Source organism: Tamandua tetradactyla, chromosome 1 (genome assembly GCF_023851605.1).
Source record: "Tamandua tetradactyla isolate mTamTet1 chromosome 1, mTamTet1.pri, whole genome shotgun sequence".
Taxonomy (NCBI): Eukaryota; Metazoa; Chordata; class Mammalia; order Pilosa; family Myrmecophagidae; genus Tamandua; species Tamandua tetradactyla.
Genome location: NC_135327.1, coordinates 224193944 through 224211699, shown reverse-complemented (window position 1 = coordinate 224211699; position 17756 = coordinate 224193944). Strand labels below are relative to the sequence as shown.

The following is a 17756-nucleotide window of genomic DNA, read 5'->3' as shown; positions in this document are numbered from 1 at the left end:
TCCCTTAAATAATTGCTATCCGCTCTCAAAAAATATATATTTTTATTTGATAATCCTTAAAGTTAAGCACATCAAAAGTAATACTTACTTGCCATTCGTTTTCTTCTTTTAGAATCTGAGTCATTCATGTTACTAAAAATGAGTAAAACGAAAGATAAAATTACTCTCCCCTTAAATTATTTTTTTCAAAAAGGGGGCAGAATTATTTAAAAAGTTACATACTAAGAAAAAGCATTAAAAAACCAGATTGGGCCAGTGTTGGAGGGAAGATAGAAAAATACACTGAGTTTGATCACACAATGTATCAACTACCGCCTTCTGTTATTTTAGGAACACCGACTCTTCTTTGATTTTTACCAACTTTAATAAAAATCTTTCTCAGATCTAAAATGCTTGTCAGACTTCCTAACGTGTTTCAGAAGTAGAGTTTTCTGGAACCAACGTAACCTTTTGACCACTGGGGCCACCGCACAAGCAGCGCAGGGTGGCAGGGAGGGGCGACTCGACCCCAGGCTCCCAGACCCCCCCCACCGCCAGCCCTGTGTCCTTCTCTCGGCCGCCACCACCTCCTTATCCTGCAACTGCTTTACTCGCCCTTGCTTGTGGCTTCTATACTTCCTACAGGCCACGTGAGATGTGAAAGCAGAGGGACAGATGAGAGCCTGCGCCCCCCACCAGGGCCTCCTTATCTGGGGACCTGGTTAACAGGGGGATGACGCCCTCTGCATCTCCCAGGTGGCACGACACAGCCAGGAGCAAAAGGGGAATGCTGAAAAGTGGCAAGGAAGAGAGAAGATGATGCACTGGCAATGCTAAAATCATTCAGGGCATGCTTAGGAGAAGGGGCTCAGGTTACTTTACCTCTTCAGTCTCAAAAGGTACCCGGACACCCAGGCAGCGAAGAGCTTGTGCTCTGAAATCTTCTTCAGTGCCCACAATTGCTAAACGGAAATACAGTAATCTTCTGCTCAGTATATTAATATCAGTTATTTTTACTTCATATTTCTCTAAGTTATCTCTTTAATAACTATTTGAATGATATCAAGATGTTTTTAAAATATGCTATTTCAAGGACAAGCAATGCTAAAAAGGAATAATATTTTCTTCTCCTTATACATTATTCAACTCTGAAATTCTGAGTTCATGGAAATCTGTGCAATGACCTGATTTAAGAGAGACAAAAAGAAATACCCAAAATTCTTATAGAGGGATTGCTCTAAATAGGGAACTCTGTTAATATATAATTTCCTTGCAAAAACTTATTTGCAATGGCATTTCATTTATTCATCTGCTAATTCATTTAACAAACATTTATGGAGGTCAGCTATGCGCCAATGTTAGGTGAGAAGGATATAAGAATTCATAAGGTGTGCTTTCTGCCTTGAGGAAGTAAAGTATGTAAAGAAATACTTCGTAGTCTTTGAAGAGTGCTGTTAGAGAAAGATCTATAAGAGGCTAAGGGAACACACAGAACAAGCAATTAGCCCTACCGAGGAATTAAGAAGGGTTCATATTCAAGAACCAGTAATAAACTCTTGAAACGACCCCATGTACAATTTTCTCTTCTCACTTAAGTTTCCCAACTCTTCGTATTTAAATACTTATACCCACCAGGAGCGTGAAGAAGTCACTTTAACACAGTTTGCCCAGTTTTCCATACATTAAATGATAATTAGTGCTGATAGGTGAATCACTGAGAATTTTAAAGATATTTATGGCTTAACACTTTTTTTCTATATTTCGTATTGAACAGGTGGCCAATCTTTCATTCAAATCACTCCTAAAAATGCCACTTATGACAATCAATTCCATAATCGTAAGAACAATAATTTTATAACAGCAAAGGTTATAAAATGGTGCCCGTTAGCAGGAACTGGGTAAACACAACGCAGCTCATCTGCCCATGGAACGCTGTACAGCCGTAAAGGGTGAGGGTCCTTTCTGTGTATTGATATGGGGAGAGCTTCAGGAGATACTAGGGAGAAAGATGCAGATCATAATCTATAAAGTACGCTTTTATGTGGGAAATAGGAGCATAAATAAGAAAATACATTTAGTTTGCATCAGGAGACACTGGAAGGACCAATGAGGAACTAATAAAGGCGGGTCCTCCTGGAGCCGGAGGAGGCACCTGCTGTGCGTGGGGACAAGGGGCTCTAACCCCGCGAGGGCACTGCCTGGCAGAGACCCGGCGGGAGCAGGCCGGCCTGTGTGTACTTTACGAGGACACGTTAAACCCCAGGCTCGACCTGACCCCGCCATTGGGCAATGAGATCTAGGCTCAGACAGATCTCTAATTTCAAATTTGATAGCTTATGCCACGCTCCCTTCCCTTCAGTGCCTGCCTGGGCAGAGGCCGAGCGAGAGGAAGTTGTCCAGCCTTTGCTTTCTCCCTGGACTAGTGTCAGCACTTCACTTAAGGTGCGGTGATCCTGGGGGCCGGGGGCTGCAGGGGCCAGGGCAGGAGGCCGGGAAGGGCCTGCGCCCTGCTCGAAGCTCCTCTAACTCGAAATTCCAGCACCCAAACCACAGGCGCGCTGATCTGCTGGTATGAACATACTTTTAGAAGGGGCCTTGTCAGGTAGAAGATCAAATTCAAAAGCTAATAAAGCTAAATTAGCTTTAAAGTTAATAAAAAATCACTACTGTTATTACTATATTGATCTTCTGCTTCAAACCACACGCTCTTCCAGGTACCATTTTCAGTTTTCTGTGCTAAAAACTAGTATATCTTTGGTCTCAAGGTTTAGTGAATGACGAATTTCCGGAAGCTTCTGGATTTTGAAGTATGATTAGCTATAAATGGAGAAGGCATTTATGAAAAAGCTGTTTTTCAATTAAAATCTACCAGACTTCTGGGCCACAGTGGCTCAGCAGGCAAGAATGCTCACCTGCCATGCCAGAGGACCCGGGTTCAATTCCCGGTGCCTGCCCATGTAAAAAAAAATTTACCAGACTTCTTAAAAAACTGCTGCCACATAAACAAAGCCAATGAGTAAGGCAAAATATATATATTAATAAGTAAATAATAATAATAATATTATGAGTATTTTTATCTACCCATTGTTCAAGAGAAACAAAGCTTGAAGTGGCAGGTATCCAAAGTACCCAAAGACATTTTCTTTCCTCTACCCATCCTGTCAGTGAACAAACATCTAATGAGCGCGTGCTGGGCACCTGGCCTCTCTCTAGAGACAGCGAGCTGGCTAAGTTAGGGTCTCTCTGTGCTGAAGGTCAGTGGAGGGGCCAGACATGTCACTCAGTGCTTATCAAAAGTGAGTAACAAGCCCCAAAACTCCAGTTATGTGAAAATGCACGGACTCTGACGACCCTGGGAGCGAGAGCTGTGTTGTTATGAAACCAGTGCAAGAGGAACACGGACGCAGGGTAAAGCTTTGGTGGCTCGACCACATCCAGATCATCGAGTCAGGGCTCCAGGCAGGCCCTGAGGGGCGGTGGACACCCATCCGCCAGCTCCCTCCCTATTTATTGGTGGCAACGTGACTCCTCTCCCCTCCAGCTGTGGTGACCGATGAGGCGGGAATCACTGACGACTCCTAACTACGCTGGGCCAGAGCTTCGTTCCCCAAGAGAGCCAAGCACTCGCAGGAACAGAGTTCCTTAAAGCCAGCCCTGACAGAGCATTAGGATTTACCGCCGTCATTCCAATACTAAGGTTATTCCTTAGTAGGGCGTGACCTTAGACGCGCCTGCTACCCACAGCCCTTTTCATCTGTCTTCTTTTTTCTTTTTATCAATCTTTGACTTGAACAATGGCATTTGCTTTAGAGCTGTTCTACTTTCCACTTCTCCCTTATCCAAAAAAAAAAAAAAAGAGTTCTACAAGCTGTCAGAGTTCTCTTCTCAACTATACTTCTTCTTGTTTTTATTGTGGTAGCATTTAACATCAAATTTGCCCTTTTAGCCATTTTTAAGTGTACAATTCAGTGGCATTGATTACATTTACAATGTTGTGCATCACCACCATCCATTACCAGAACTTGTTCATCACTCAAACAGTGATGAACCCATTCAACACCATTTGGGTGCAATCCTGCACCCATTCAATAGCACCTCCCGTCCCCTCCCCCTGGTAACTGCTCTCTCCTCTCCACCTCTATGATTCTGCTTATTCCAGCTACCCCACATGAGTGGAAGCACACATCATTTGTCCTTTTGTGTCTGACTTCTTTCACGCCGCAGGATGTTGTCAGGGCTTACCGGGAGCCCTCCCACAGCTCTCTACTGCTGCGCTCTTCTCTACATCACTTATCTCCACTCTAACCTTCATCATTTCCTTCCTTCTGCTAACTTCTTGCTTAGTTGGCTCTTCTTTTTCTGGTTCCTCAAGGTGAAAAGTCAGGTTACTGATTTGAGATCTTTCTTCTTTTGTAATATCAGTGTCTAAAACGTAGTTCTGATCGTCCTACTCCCTAGACATGAAACTTAAGTCACCCAGTACCCACATGATGCCACCCAGACAGCCCTCCACTCTCCATTAATACTTCCCTGCCACCGCGGATGCTGCTTCCTCCTGCAAGAATGCCCCTCCGCCTTTTCTCTGCTTCCTAATCTCTTACTTATGTTTATGTTCATGACTCCTTCAACTGCCACCTCCTTGGGGGTTGTTTCCCTAAGTCTTTTGGAAGGAATTTGTTAGGTTCTCGCTTCTCTCCCAGCACTCAGCTCAGAGCGCCATTCCTAACAGTTTCCAGGGTTTTACAGTTACTTGCACACACACATGGAGCTCGGCTGACAGCCTCTGCACTCCCTGAAGGCTGGGACCACATCCTGTCCCCCTCCTCCCCCAGCAGTTGATGGAATGCCTGCCTCCTGACAGGCCGTTCAGCCAACTAGCTGGGGATACCCACAGCTTAGGACCAGGTGAGCTGGGGTGTGACATGGGGCTCTGTCACTCACCAGCTGTGGGCAAGTTACTTCACCACTCAGAGCCTTGGTTTCCCCAACAGTAAGACAGAAATCACAACACCTGCCTCGCAGGGTTGCTGAAGGGACTGCACGGGCAAGATGCGGTGCAGACCAAGGGCTGAGGGAGGGGGCTCGGGAGAAGCCCACCAGCGTGTGAACGCGGTCACAACACCGACAGCTGTGTGATCTGGGGCAGGTTACCCGGCCTCTCTGTGCCTCGGGTCCCTTGTCAGTGAGGCAGAGAGAGTAGCAATGCCCGCCTCTCAGGCCACAGCGGGGCCCACGCATCACAAGTGCTTAGAACAGGGTCTGCCACATAATAAGCACTCAATGAATCTTTGTTATTTTTATTTTTTTCCTAATTTTCTAAAGCATTTAGTATAATGCTAGTCTCAGAATAAACTCTCAATCTTAGTGGGTTCTCAGTAAGTAGTTGTTGACGAAATGTATAAATGAGGCCAAACTCAAATAAAAAAGTGATAAACAGGATGATGACTATGATTAACAGTGCAAATATTAAAAAGTTCTTTCATGAACCAGAACAAATGCAGGACACTATTATAGTACAGGGGTATATGGAGGAAAGCACACCTATTGTAAACTAGGGACTATAGTCACCAATAGTATTTTAATATTCTTTCATCAACAGTAACAAATGTACCACACCAATCCTAGGGATCAAAAATAGGGGAGAAAAGGGGTTTCTTTCTCTTTTTTTTAAATTTGGAGTAATGAAAATATTCTAAAACTGATTGTGGCGATGAACAGACTACCATGTGATGATGCTGTGAGCCACTGAATGTATACTTGGGGTGGACTGGATGGTGTGTGAATATATTTCAATAAAATTGCATCAAAAAGTGATAACCAATAATCTTACTTCTTTAGAACATCTTAAAATATAATAAATAAATTGAAAATTCTTTTAATTAGACCAATTTTAATCTCAGAAATAATGAAAACAATGACTGAGTGACTGCCAGGGAACAGACTTTTGGACCTCAAAAACAGCCCTGTGGTTTGGAACATCTCCAATGAATAGGGTCTTCAGATTTATTTTTCCACCACTGTGACACGCTAGCATTGAAATAAAAAGGCAACACATATTCTTAGTACTGAATGAAGTGCAGCTACTCTGGAAACAGTCTGGCAGTTTCTTAAGAAGTTAAATAGAATGCACCGTCCTGGGTATCTACGCAGAGGAATGAAAGCACATGTCTACGCAGAAACTGGAACATGAAAATCCACAGGGACAGTCTTCATAAAAGCCAAGAACTGGAAACAACCCAACTGCCGGTGAAATGCTAAAGGGACAAGAAAAGTGTGGTCTATCCACCCACCCAATGGAAGACTAGTCCTAATAAAAAAGGAAAGTATTAATGATGTCAATAGCATGGATGAATCTCAAAGCCAGATGCAAAAGACCACGTTACATGTTTTCATTTACATGAGCTGTACAGAAAATGAAAAACTTTAGAGATGAAAGTAGATCAGTAGTTGCTGGGGCTGGAAGCAGAAATGGGATTGACTACAGGGGATCCTTCCAGAGATGGAACTGTTTCAAAATTGAATTGTGTTGATAACTGCACAAGCCTGTAAATTATTAAAAACTCATAACATTGTACACTAAAAACAAGTGAATTTTACAGTACATAAATTAGAACTCCATAAATGTGTTTTAAAAACTGAGTTACGGAAAAAGACATGTCATGAATTAATACCTGAGGAATGCTGAGTTCCAACAACTGGCTTTGCGTAATCTCGCTGAGCTGCCAAAATGTCATGGTAAAATCAGCTTCTGTCTCTTCCATGAGCTTTAATGAGAGAATCAGATTTAGCCATCTCAGTTCTTCAAAAATATACTGAAGAGCAATTCAAATACTCATCAGAAAAAAAGACATCAAACAATAAACTCACATGTAAGAAAAATGCAATTAATTCATCATCACCCTCCTTTTCTCCAAGGAATCCCAATTTGGCTTTAAACAATTCTCTAAATCTAAGAGGAGAAACGTCAATTCAACCTGTTACTAAAATGCTCACTATTTTAAGAATCACCCTCAAACCAACCAGGATGGCTTTAGTGTTTGTATTAGAAAATGACAAACCTTGTATAATAAAGGCCAGGGTACCCCTCCAGGATCTGAGCAGCTCTATGGGGATGAAAAAGGAAGGGCCAGTTAAACATTGATTGAAAATTAACATTTCTGAACTACATTTTATAAGAGCAATATGAACCTTCACATATACTAAATAACATGCAGGTTACACACACTGGTTCTGGCTGAGTAGTTTAATTATATGACTTATCTTGGAGAAATCTGTCAATACAAATTTATTATCTCAAAGATTGGGGTACGGCAATGATCAAGTCACACTGCTCCATAAACATCAGGGGATACAGAGAGCTTACAGGACAAATGTTGATATGTAGCTAGAATACCAAAAGAGTTTCCATTCTTATTATATGAATGGATTTGGGGTTTTTCTTTTGAAATCAGCTTAGACCCAAAATAATGCATTATAAATACCTCACTGAATACAATAAAATTGCATTTGCCTGAAACTATGAAAAAATTAATGAGACATTTCATAAAAATATAAAAGTTGAAAGAGTTCGTAACCTTAAACACATCTTTAAACAGATTTGATTTCTATTTCTTAACCATCTTAAATGTGTTTTAAATTATACAAAACCCAGCACATCCTGAAGTGACCTTTCTGACCTCACCTCCCCCTCCTCCTGCCCCTGCTCACTCTGCTGCAGCCACACTTGCCCTCCTGTCGTCCCTTAAACACAGCGCACACCCGCTCCTCAAGGCCTTTGCATAGGCTGTTCCCTGGCACGTAGCACTCTTCCCCCAGATATCTGCAGGGCTTGTTCCTGCAACTCCTTCTTCAAGATAGACACAAGTTTCAGGTGGCACATCTGTTAATTCTAAATTCTGAGATACTGAGCTGTTTGTATATAACATGGTCTTTCCCAGAAACTTTGGGTATTTATGTGACACCTGAGACTCAGAGTTGGAAGTTATGAGAGTCAGCAGTACTCCACATAGGAGCTATTTAAAAAGCTGAAAAAGCGATCAGGCTTCGAGTAGAGACATGAATGAAGCTTGTCTGGATAGGACTAAGGTATATCAGAAGACTGGGTAAAGGATGGTATCGTCCGTATTTTAAAACTTCTACTTCTGTGTGAGACTAAAAGAAGAGATGTTTATTTGATGCAAAATTTATATTATGGGTAGTGCATTTCCTAACTTAACTTGTACTATCAGTTTAAACAGAATAAGTATGTGGAATTTTTAATACAGCATGAGATTTTGGTGGTTTGTCCAGGTTAATATTATGCCCCGATAAATCCCAGAGTGATTTGGACAGTGAATAAAAAAAGTATTTGCAAAGTTCCCTTGGGGAAATGGGGAGAAAGGGGAAAAAATTCAATTTTCCCATTTGGAGAATTTCTGATATTCTCACAAGCACTGGCGACAACCAAATCAATAGGCCGAGCCCTTGATTTTGGGGTTTGCCCCTATTAAAATTATTCCTGCAAAGGATAGGCTAACCGTACTTAAAAGTAGGCCTAAAAATCACCCCCAGAGAATCTCTTTTGTTGTTCAGATGTGGACTCTCTCTCTCTAAGCTGACACAGCAAGTGAACTCCCTGCCCTCCCCTCTATGTGGGACATGACTATCAAGGGTGCAAACCTCCCTGGCAATGTGGGACAGAAATCCTGGGATGAGCCAGGATCTAACATCAAGGGATTGAGAAAACCTTCTTAACCAAAAGGGGGAAGAGAGAAATGGGAAAAAATAAAGTATCAGTGGTTGAGAAATTTCAAACAGAGTCAAGAGGTTATCCTGGAGGTTATTCTTATGCTTTATATAGATATCCCTCTTTAGTTTATGGTGTATTGGAGTGGCGGGAAGGAAGTATCTGCAACTGTTGACCTGTATTCTCGTAGCCTTGATTCTTAAGATGATTGTATAATGATACAGCTCTTACAATGTGATTGTGCAATTGTGAAAACTTGTGTCTGATGTTCCTCTTATCTAGGGTATGGACAAATGGGTTAAAAAATGGATAAAATATCAACAAATAATAGGGGGACAAAGGTTAAAATAAATTGGGTAGATGGAAATATCAGTGGTCAATGAGAGGGAGGAGTGAGGGGTATGGTATGTATGAGTTTCTTCTTTTTTATTTCTTTTTCTGGAGTAATACAAATGTCCAAAAAATTATCATGGTGATAAATACACAACTATGTGATGATATTGTGAGCCATTAATTGTACACCATGTATGGAATGTTTGTATGTGAAGAATGTATTTTAAGTTTTAGCAATAAAAATTTTAAAAAAAAAGGATTTTGCACAAGTGAGGTCTTCATTAACTGTTCTTTTAAAACTGAAAACCTCTCCTCCTTGTATTCTCTGCTTTATTTTTCTCCATACTACTTAGCTCCATCCAATATACACCATAACTTACTTATCTTGTTTATGAACTCTCTCTCCAACCAGAAGTAAGCTCCACGAGGACACAAATGTTTTGACGTTTCATTCACTGCCATCACCTTAGCATGGACAATGGTGTCTGGCACCTACTGAGCACAAAGGTACTCAGAAAATATTTGTTGAATGAATGAATGAACTCTGCAGGGCAAAAGTGGTATAACTGGGCAGTGCAATGGTGGCTCAGTGGCAGAGTTCTAGCCTGCCATGCTGGAGACCTGGGTTCAGTTCCCAGAGCCTGCCATGCCAAAAAGAAAGTAGTAAAACTGATGGAGACGAGGGTGGGAGCAAGATGCCCTAACGACTATCTTTCCATATCATTTTAATTTTGAACAATGCAACTTAATTACCAATGTACATTTTAATTGAATTAATTAAGGGAACTGCAGATGGGATATAAAACTTTTTTTCTTGCTACCTGGGGTTAATAAAATCACTACATGCCTTGCCTTCCGCCTGGAATCTTGCAGTGGACGCAGGATAAATTTTATTATTATTTTTTGAGGGGAGTGGGAGGAGAAATATGTTTATCTTTTGGCAAATATACTGGAGAAGCAGAAATTAATAAAACATGGTCTCTGAGCTGATCCCAGTCTGGTGGCTGGATCAATTAATCTCTTAATATTCTATATAATTATTAATGTACTCAGATTACCATCATGGACATTCATATACATGCAAAGGATATTTCACTTTGAGTAGCCAATTATAAATATTAAAAGTTGCTAATAATTTACACTATTGTTAAAAAATATATAGATTTTTCCTCTGCCTAAGTTCAGAATCCACCAGAGATCACGCAATAGCCAGAGATAAAAACCCCAGCTTTCTGACTCTAAAGGCTGGTCTGGAGGCTACAGCTCAAGCCTGCAGGGGGACGGGCTTGGTAGCATCTTGTGACTACATGAGGGACAGTGGTCCACCCAGAACGGAGCAGCCTTCACAGCTGTGGGCCTCCTCCATCTGGAAACCGTGCAGCATAAACAAGCAGAAAATACCAGCTTTCTGGAGTCAGGTAGATTCCAAAAAAGTGGCGCATTGACAGGAAGAGCCACGTGTGTTTCAGGTCCTTCTCTGTCATGCGCCAACCTGGAAGTAACCCCCTCCCGGGAAGGAGAGGGTGGCCACCAGAGGGCCGGGCTCCTGGATGAGGTCCCTCGGTGAGCAAGCACCACAAAAGAGGCGTCAACAGCTTCCTCTGAAGACAGGAAAGGCCTGAGAAGGCCACAGCTCTCCACTGACTCCCTGCCACCTTCTGACCTGCACAAGAACCCCTCGCTCCTGGCCCCAAGTGGCCCTTCTCCAAGGCTCTTTTTTTCCCTCGGGGCCCAAAAAGAGCCTCGGGCTCTGCAGGGTCAGCGGGCAAGGTCCTTGCCTGTGTCCATGTCGCTGGGAAAAGCTGGTGGGCTCCCTGTTTGTGCTGAGAGGCGATGGGGGAGCTGCTGGGAACCCCCAGCTCAGCAGGGGGGCGGGGGACTGAGCTGCTGTGGGGAGCGGGAAGCCACAGCTCGGGGGGCTGCTGAGAACCCGCCTGCCTCACCCGCCACCCCTCTACAGATACACCCATTTGAGTGCAGTGAGCTCCAAGGGTCCCCAGCACCCCGAGAGGGAAAACGAAAGGACCCCCAGAACAGCAGGCTCTTCATAAAATGAACTTCCACTGGAGACAGAGCAATATGGAAACAATAAAAATAGGGACACTTATGAAAAATAAAGTAAACCTGGACAGACTCCTTGCAAATAAAAAATATGATTTTCAAACTAAAAAATTCAGTAGATGGGTTGAGAGAGAAGATGGTTGCTTTTAAGACTCACATTTAGTGGTTAGGAAAATCAAGGAGAACAAAAATCACAAGCACCAAGAAAAACACAAAGAGATGCAAATCTTCAGCAAAAAGACAAGCGACTCAGAGCAGATTGAGGATTCAAAGCATGCAAATAAAGGGGTGCACAGCGGGCAATTCCCCTGACAGATGTCCAATTAAAGTTCAGCCAGGGAAGCAGAGCCTCAGTAAGTGCACAGAACTTGGGATTTTTATAGGAATCGGCCTTCCGTGACTGTTGAGCAGCCTGCTCCTTCTGCATCTGGTGTCGACTCCAGTTAGCAGGGCAGACAGCCAGGAGAGCACGGGAGGTGAAGGGGTGAGAGCAAGGACAGACTGCAGCCGGCCCAGAAAAGACAAACAGAAATTGTGTCTACTTCTCTCCAAGCCCATGCCCATGAGGCAGGTGGTCTCCGCAGGCAAGCGGGGCCACACCAGCCTGGGGTCCCCGGTGTAGACGCCTGCCTTCCACCCCTTGCCACTCCCCCTGGTGTAGACGCCTGCCTACCACCCCTTGCCAGGCTCCCTGGGGCCCACTCAAGCGGTCCCGGCAGGAAAGGGCTTTCGCAGACCGGGAGCCCTGGCTTGGCTAAGCCGATACAACGTAAGGCACCACACTGGATCTGGCCCTGTTCTGGCTGACAGGGAATGGGGAGAGGGATGTGTACAAATTCTGAGATTCTTAATTCAACACTGGGGACCTGCCTCCTTTTCTCTTTCCCAAGTTGCAATGCAGAATGTGGAGGCGGCTGAAGGAACCTGGGGGGGCGGGGGGATGCTGACATAGCCTGGGACCCCCACACTGCTGAGCCTCGCCAGGCTGAGTCTCCCATCTGCAGACTGTGATGGGAGAGGAGGGTGCAAGGCCAGCTTGTTCGAGCTGCCAAGCTTTGGGGTTTCTGCTGCACGTGGCTGGATCCACATTCCGACTGATACACTGGGCATCACTCACCCGTCAGAGTAAGATAAAAATCCTATGGCGACGGAACGTCTGCGAAGACATTACCTGCACACTCATCTCAGTGAAATACTCAAGAAAGTAATCAGGACCGAGACTTCAAAACACTGTGCTACAAGTTAGGAACTTGTACAAAGTTAGGAACACCATCATAAATAACCCTTGGATCAAAAAGGAAATGAACTAAATCTCACAAAATTTAAAAAGCAGTAAATAGGAAAATCTTGTATCCAAATAACAATGAGGAAAAGTCAAAACTACACCAGAGAAAAATATACAGCATGCAATGGCATCATTATTAAAGAAAGGTGAAAAATAGAAGGCTTTCTAAAATGTTAGTTTCTTGCTTGTTAAAAAAGATCATTGTCCAAATATACTTTCATACAGATTTAATTCGTAGATTTAGGATTTACTCACAGCTGTTTCTGTCTAGGATCCAGTAATGGGCTTAGAGCTTGCAACAACTTGTTTAAGTTAAACATCCCAATATTTGCCTGATTTCCTATTTTATACCTGCTTTCATCATCAGATGTATTTGGTACAAAGTCTGTTTAAAACAAAAGAGTATAGTATACAATAAATAGCCTCTTTCCTCATGTTTATATTTATACTTAAACAATAAATTTATACTTATTAGATTTAAATCTGACATTAAACATTTAATTCAGAAGTACTGTAAACCCTTAGTACTCACATGCACAGTTCTAACCTACAAGAACTTCTAGCTCCTCCTTAGTGCTATTTTCCATCTTCAGAGACCAAACAAACCCAGATACATAAGCATTATCATTTGTAAATATTCTTGTGATAATTTAAATACGTTCTTCTACTATCAAATAAGAATGCACATACAAACAAATTTTAATTTTCCAGGTAATAAATACAACATCCATTGGGAATCTTATAAGGAAAAATAACGAGGGGCAAAAGCTGGTGAAATATTGGTAATGATTAGAATTAAAAACGCCAACAACTTTGATTATCATCATAATCATATAATGACTAGGCTGATGGCCTAATTTTAAAAAAAATCTCAAAGCTATGCTACAGGACTGCCCTCCCATTTCCTGGGTAGGTGGAGGAGGGGCAAGGAGAAAACAAGCAAAGACTCATCACTGCCCCAACATGTCGGGTCCCTAAGATGCTCAGGGGAAGGCCAGGATGAGAAACCAAGCATTACAAGACATTCTCAAATAGAAGAGGCAACAGCTGCCACCAACCCAAGTGGCTAAAGCTTACTGAAAGCCGACCCGCTGACAGTTTCCCTGAGGATAAGGAATATTCCACTGTGTACATACACACACTCATCCATCCATCTGTCCATCCACCCACGCTATCTGTCTATCTGTCTATCCCTGGACTTTTCTCATTCTGCCCAATACAGCAATGAAGAAGTGCCAGCGATAACTTAGATCTCAGCCTTCGGGGAGAAGATTTCCCACCACGGGTTCAATTTACATGTGGACCAGCTAACTCAGTCTCTTCCATGAGCTCAGGCCCCACTGTGAATCCCAGTCAGTCATTTTGTGAGCGGACAGGGGTCCGCCTGAGGAAGCTTCCATGCACAGGCCTCTGTTCGCATTGCTCTTCCCCCAGCCCTTCACGTGTCCAAATCCTACACTTACTTCAAAGTCCAACTCAAGTGGCGCCGCCTCCAGGAAGCCTTCCAAGTTCCTCCAGTAGGGAGCGGACTGTTACTGTTATCGCCATTTCACAGAGGAGCAAAACGAGAGGCTCCGTAACTCATCCAAGAGCACAGACCCATCACGGGTCGGATGCCAGCGCTTCAGCCCTCATCTGTATGACCACATAGTCCCTGTTCTCAACCCCAGGGCTACCCTTCCTGTCAGGACTCGTCAATCCCTGGAGGGAAGAGACCACGAAGGACTTGCCCGTGTGTCCCTTACGCCTGGAGGACAGCAGCCACACGGACATGCCCATTTAGTGAACAAACACAATTCTTTCCACTCTGCCATCACTGCACCAGCAACAGCTTCTCTACATACACACCTGGATTATAGGCCTCCATGAAACCAAACGGACCGTAGTCAATTGTAATGGACAACAAACTGAAGTTATCAGTATTGCAAACACCTAAAACACAACAAATTTCAACGCATGATAAAACAGTAGGGCAATGTTCTTTTAATGCTACAAAATTTCCAGAATAGAAAAGGTCACTGAAAAGCATTCATTTTAGAGATTAAAAAATATTAGACTAATTAATGGAAAGTTTAGTTAGTGAAATTAAATAGCTTAATATATGTTAAAACTACATTTTAAAGTCAAATGTAGCATGTTTTATGCCCCACCCCCTAGAGATTTCAAATACTATAGGAAAGCTCTAAGACATGAAATTTCCTGTTATTTATCCTTCATTTCTTGCATGTGTTTAATATTTATATTATTTGGAATGGAATTGAGATTAGTAAAGGAATATGATTAATTAATTTTCAAAGGGTGTAAGAAGGGGACAGGGTAAAAACATGGATCCCTGACTACAGGGCACTGGGGGTGGGGGGGAGCTCCCAGGTGTGGGGGGAGTGCTGGGGTGGGCAGAGAGCCACGGAATGGACAGTCCAGCCTGGATAGGGTACCTGGGGCAGGGTGGCAACAGTGTCCCCTGGCGAGGGGTCAAACTTTTGGAGAGCAGGTGGGCCCCATTTATCAAAATATTATATGTGTAGACTCTCTAACCCAGCCATTCCACTTCTAGGAATTTATGCTCAAAAACATACCCTCAAGAATGTAAAAGTGTTTCCTGCAACACTGGTTATAACTTAAGACACCTGCCCTGCTCCCCACTCCACACCACCCTAAGCGAGATACAAATGTATGTGAGAAAGCAGATTTCAAGAAGTTTTCTGTTGTGCATCCCCCTTTGGTATTTATCTAGAGACTTCACTACATATATGATTTGCTTTTCAGTTATTCTTCGTTCAGGCAGATATTCCTTTCAATCATCCCAGCAGACCGGCTGGCTCCAAACCCACACAAGACAGCTCTGCTTTCTTTGCAGGAGCTATAGGTATATCATAGGAAGGAAAAATCTACAAGAATTGGTAAGAAATGGCTAATAGTGATTGGTTTGAGGAGTGGAACTCCCACACACTTCTGTGTATTTTAAATTCTTTACCCTAAGCTTGTAGTATACGCCTATAATCAACACTTTTAAAATAGATTTAAAGAGAACCAAAAATAATATATATATACTCACACATGCAATTCTAAGGTTAAAGAGTTTTACAGGTTGTTATCATCCTCCTCAAAGCAAAGATGCTTACTCTATTCTGTGTACATGATTCATTCAAAACCACTTAAACATGAGAAAACTATTTCTCTGTTGTTAAAAATAAATTTATATATTAAGAAGCTCTGCTGCAGGAATATCTTGCAATTCCCCCTAAAAAGGGCCTTCTACTTCAACAAGTTAATTCCACATTATCACCGGGAGAGTGAAATGGATAACTTACCATGCGCAAAACCAACCGACATCCACAAGGCAATAAGTCGTGCCGTCTCAGATACCACAATAGAAAAAAAATCCTGAAATAAAATTTAGAAACTGTTCAGATTTTCAGTCATGTATACCCTTTAGGAGCCTCTAATAAGTCACAAGGAGGATTTCCGAGATAGGCTGAAAGAGGACTACAGCAATTGGAAATAATATATATAAGAAAAATGAGGAAAAAAATAGAATTACTCATCCAGAGGCAATACACAAAAGGCCCAGAAACTATCACAACCAGGCTCTCTGCATCTCCAATAAGGAAACTAAGAGTATTACAATTTAGCACAAAGTGAATTCAATTTACACAAAGAGAATTATTAGACTTTGAAATGAGTCACCAAGAAAAATAACGCAATTTCTTTTTCTGGGACTTTGAAAAGAATGAAATGGGGTTCTAAAAATAAAAACAAATTCCACAAAACAGAAAATTACACCTTAATATCATTTATTTTAGAAGAATAGCTATAGAAATACTTATGTATCAATGTTGACAAATGTTGATCAAAAACAATGTGTAGAGTTTGGCGGTTGAGCTCCAGAGTAATCCAGCATGGCTACTCTGATCTTTGTTGATAAGGAAAATGGAGAACCAGGCACCCGTGTGGCTCCTAAGGATGGGCTAAAGCTGGGGCCTGGGCTTTCAGTCAAAGCCTTCGATGGGAGATCTCATGTTTCAACACCACATGTTGGCAAAGTATTTGATGCTCCACCAGCTTTACCTAAGGCTGCCAGAAAGGCTTTGGGAACTGTCAACAGAGCTACAGAAAAATCAGTAAAGACTAATGGACCCCTCAAACAAAAACAGCCAAACTTCTCTGCCAAAAAGATGACTGAGAAGACTGTTAAAGCAAAAAGCTCTGTTCCTGCTTCAGATGACATCTATTCAGAAATAGAAAAATTTTTTCCCTTCAATCCTCTAGATTTTGAGAGTTTTGACCTGCCTGAAGAGCACCAAATTGCACACCTTCCTTTGAATGGAGTGCCCTTCATGATCCTAGATGAGGAAAGGGAACTTGAAAAGCTATTAGAGCTGGGTCCGCCCTCCCCCGTGAAGATGCCATCTCTGATGTGGGAACCTGCTGTGTTGCAGTCTCCTTCAAGCATTCTGTCGACCCTGGATGTTGAATTGCCACCTGTTTGCTATGACTTAGATATTTAAATTTCTTAGCGTCTTATAGTTTGTGTATATTCTTTTGTATCAATAAAGCAATTCTTGATTAAACTTTTCCTAATGTTAAAAAAAAAAAAAAACAATGTGTAGCAGCTGTTCACTCTTTCTAGATGTTAAGACAAAACGTCTTTCTTATCTTAACCCTCTTATGGAAGGCTTCCTATTGTCTTCCTTTCCCAAAAAGTTCAAAGCACCCTACACCTCTTTACCTAACATTAATTTTGTAAATCCTAAATTGTAAAGACTAATGTTTGCAGTCCAATGAGAGAACACAGAATATTGTCCCTCCTCCCTTAAAGCTCACCACGTATCTGTTAGGTTCTTTGGCATCCACTGAGGGAAAATATTCTTGTATGATGAAGTCTAATAAAGTCCTGGGGATAAAAAGGAGATAGCATCAGTGGACTTCAGAATACATTACCGAATATCCAGTCATCCAAATCCACCCTTGATGTTTATGAATTCCTGAGATCAGGCTAAAATCTAAAAATTAAAGGTATATGATTTTACTCCCAAGATAGAAAAAGAGAGACACTTCCTCAATACCAATTCAAAAACGGAAATGGGTTTCTAAGAATATGTTAGATTATGTTTCTCTTTGGAGCAAGGAAAATTGTCTAAAATTGAGAGTGTCGATGATTGTACAACTAAGTGAGGATAATGGGAGACATGGACTGTTGACTTTGGACATTATCCATGATGCCTGTGCTGGTTTGAAAGGATGTATGTCCCCCAGAAAAGCCATGTTTTAATCTAAATCCCATTTCATAAAGGCAGAATAATTCCTATTCAATATTGTATGTTTGAAACTGTAATCAGATCAACTCCCTGGAGGTGTGATTTAATCAAGAGA

General features: G+C 42.1%; 1 protein-coding gene and 1 pseudogene across 2 annotated transcripts in view; one reads left to right on the top strand and one right to left on the bottom strand.

Annotated features, from left to right (window-relative positions):
* LOC143677400 (protein nucleotidyltransferase YdiU-like) overlaps positions 1 to 17756 on the bottom strand; it is a 58577-nt gene that overhangs the window by 12336 nt on the left and 28485 nt on the right. For both annotated transcript variants that reach the window (XM_077153297.1, XM_077153308.1), the window contains 9 exons: positions 17208 to 17277; positions 15695 to 15767; positions 14232 to 14315; positions 12639 to 12768; positions 7038 to 7082; positions 6847 to 6928; positions 6651 to 6743; positions 862 to 941; positions 89 to 132 (listed from right to left, as the gene is read on the bottom strand). In XM_077153297.1, coding sequence (XP_077009412.1) covers positions 89 to 132; positions 862 to 941; positions 6651 to 6743; positions 6847 to 6928; positions 7038 to 7082; positions 12639 to 12768; positions 14232 to 14315; positions 15695 to 15767; positions 17208 to 17277 — 701 coding nt within the window. The remainder of the gene's footprint in view (positions 1 to 88; positions 133 to 861; positions 942 to 6650; positions 6744 to 6846; positions 6929 to 7037; positions 7083 to 12638; positions 12769 to 14231; positions 14316 to 15694; positions 15768 to 17207; positions 17278 to 17756) is intronic.
* Positions 16256 to 16971, top strand: LOC143677460 (securin pseudogene; annotated as a pseudogene).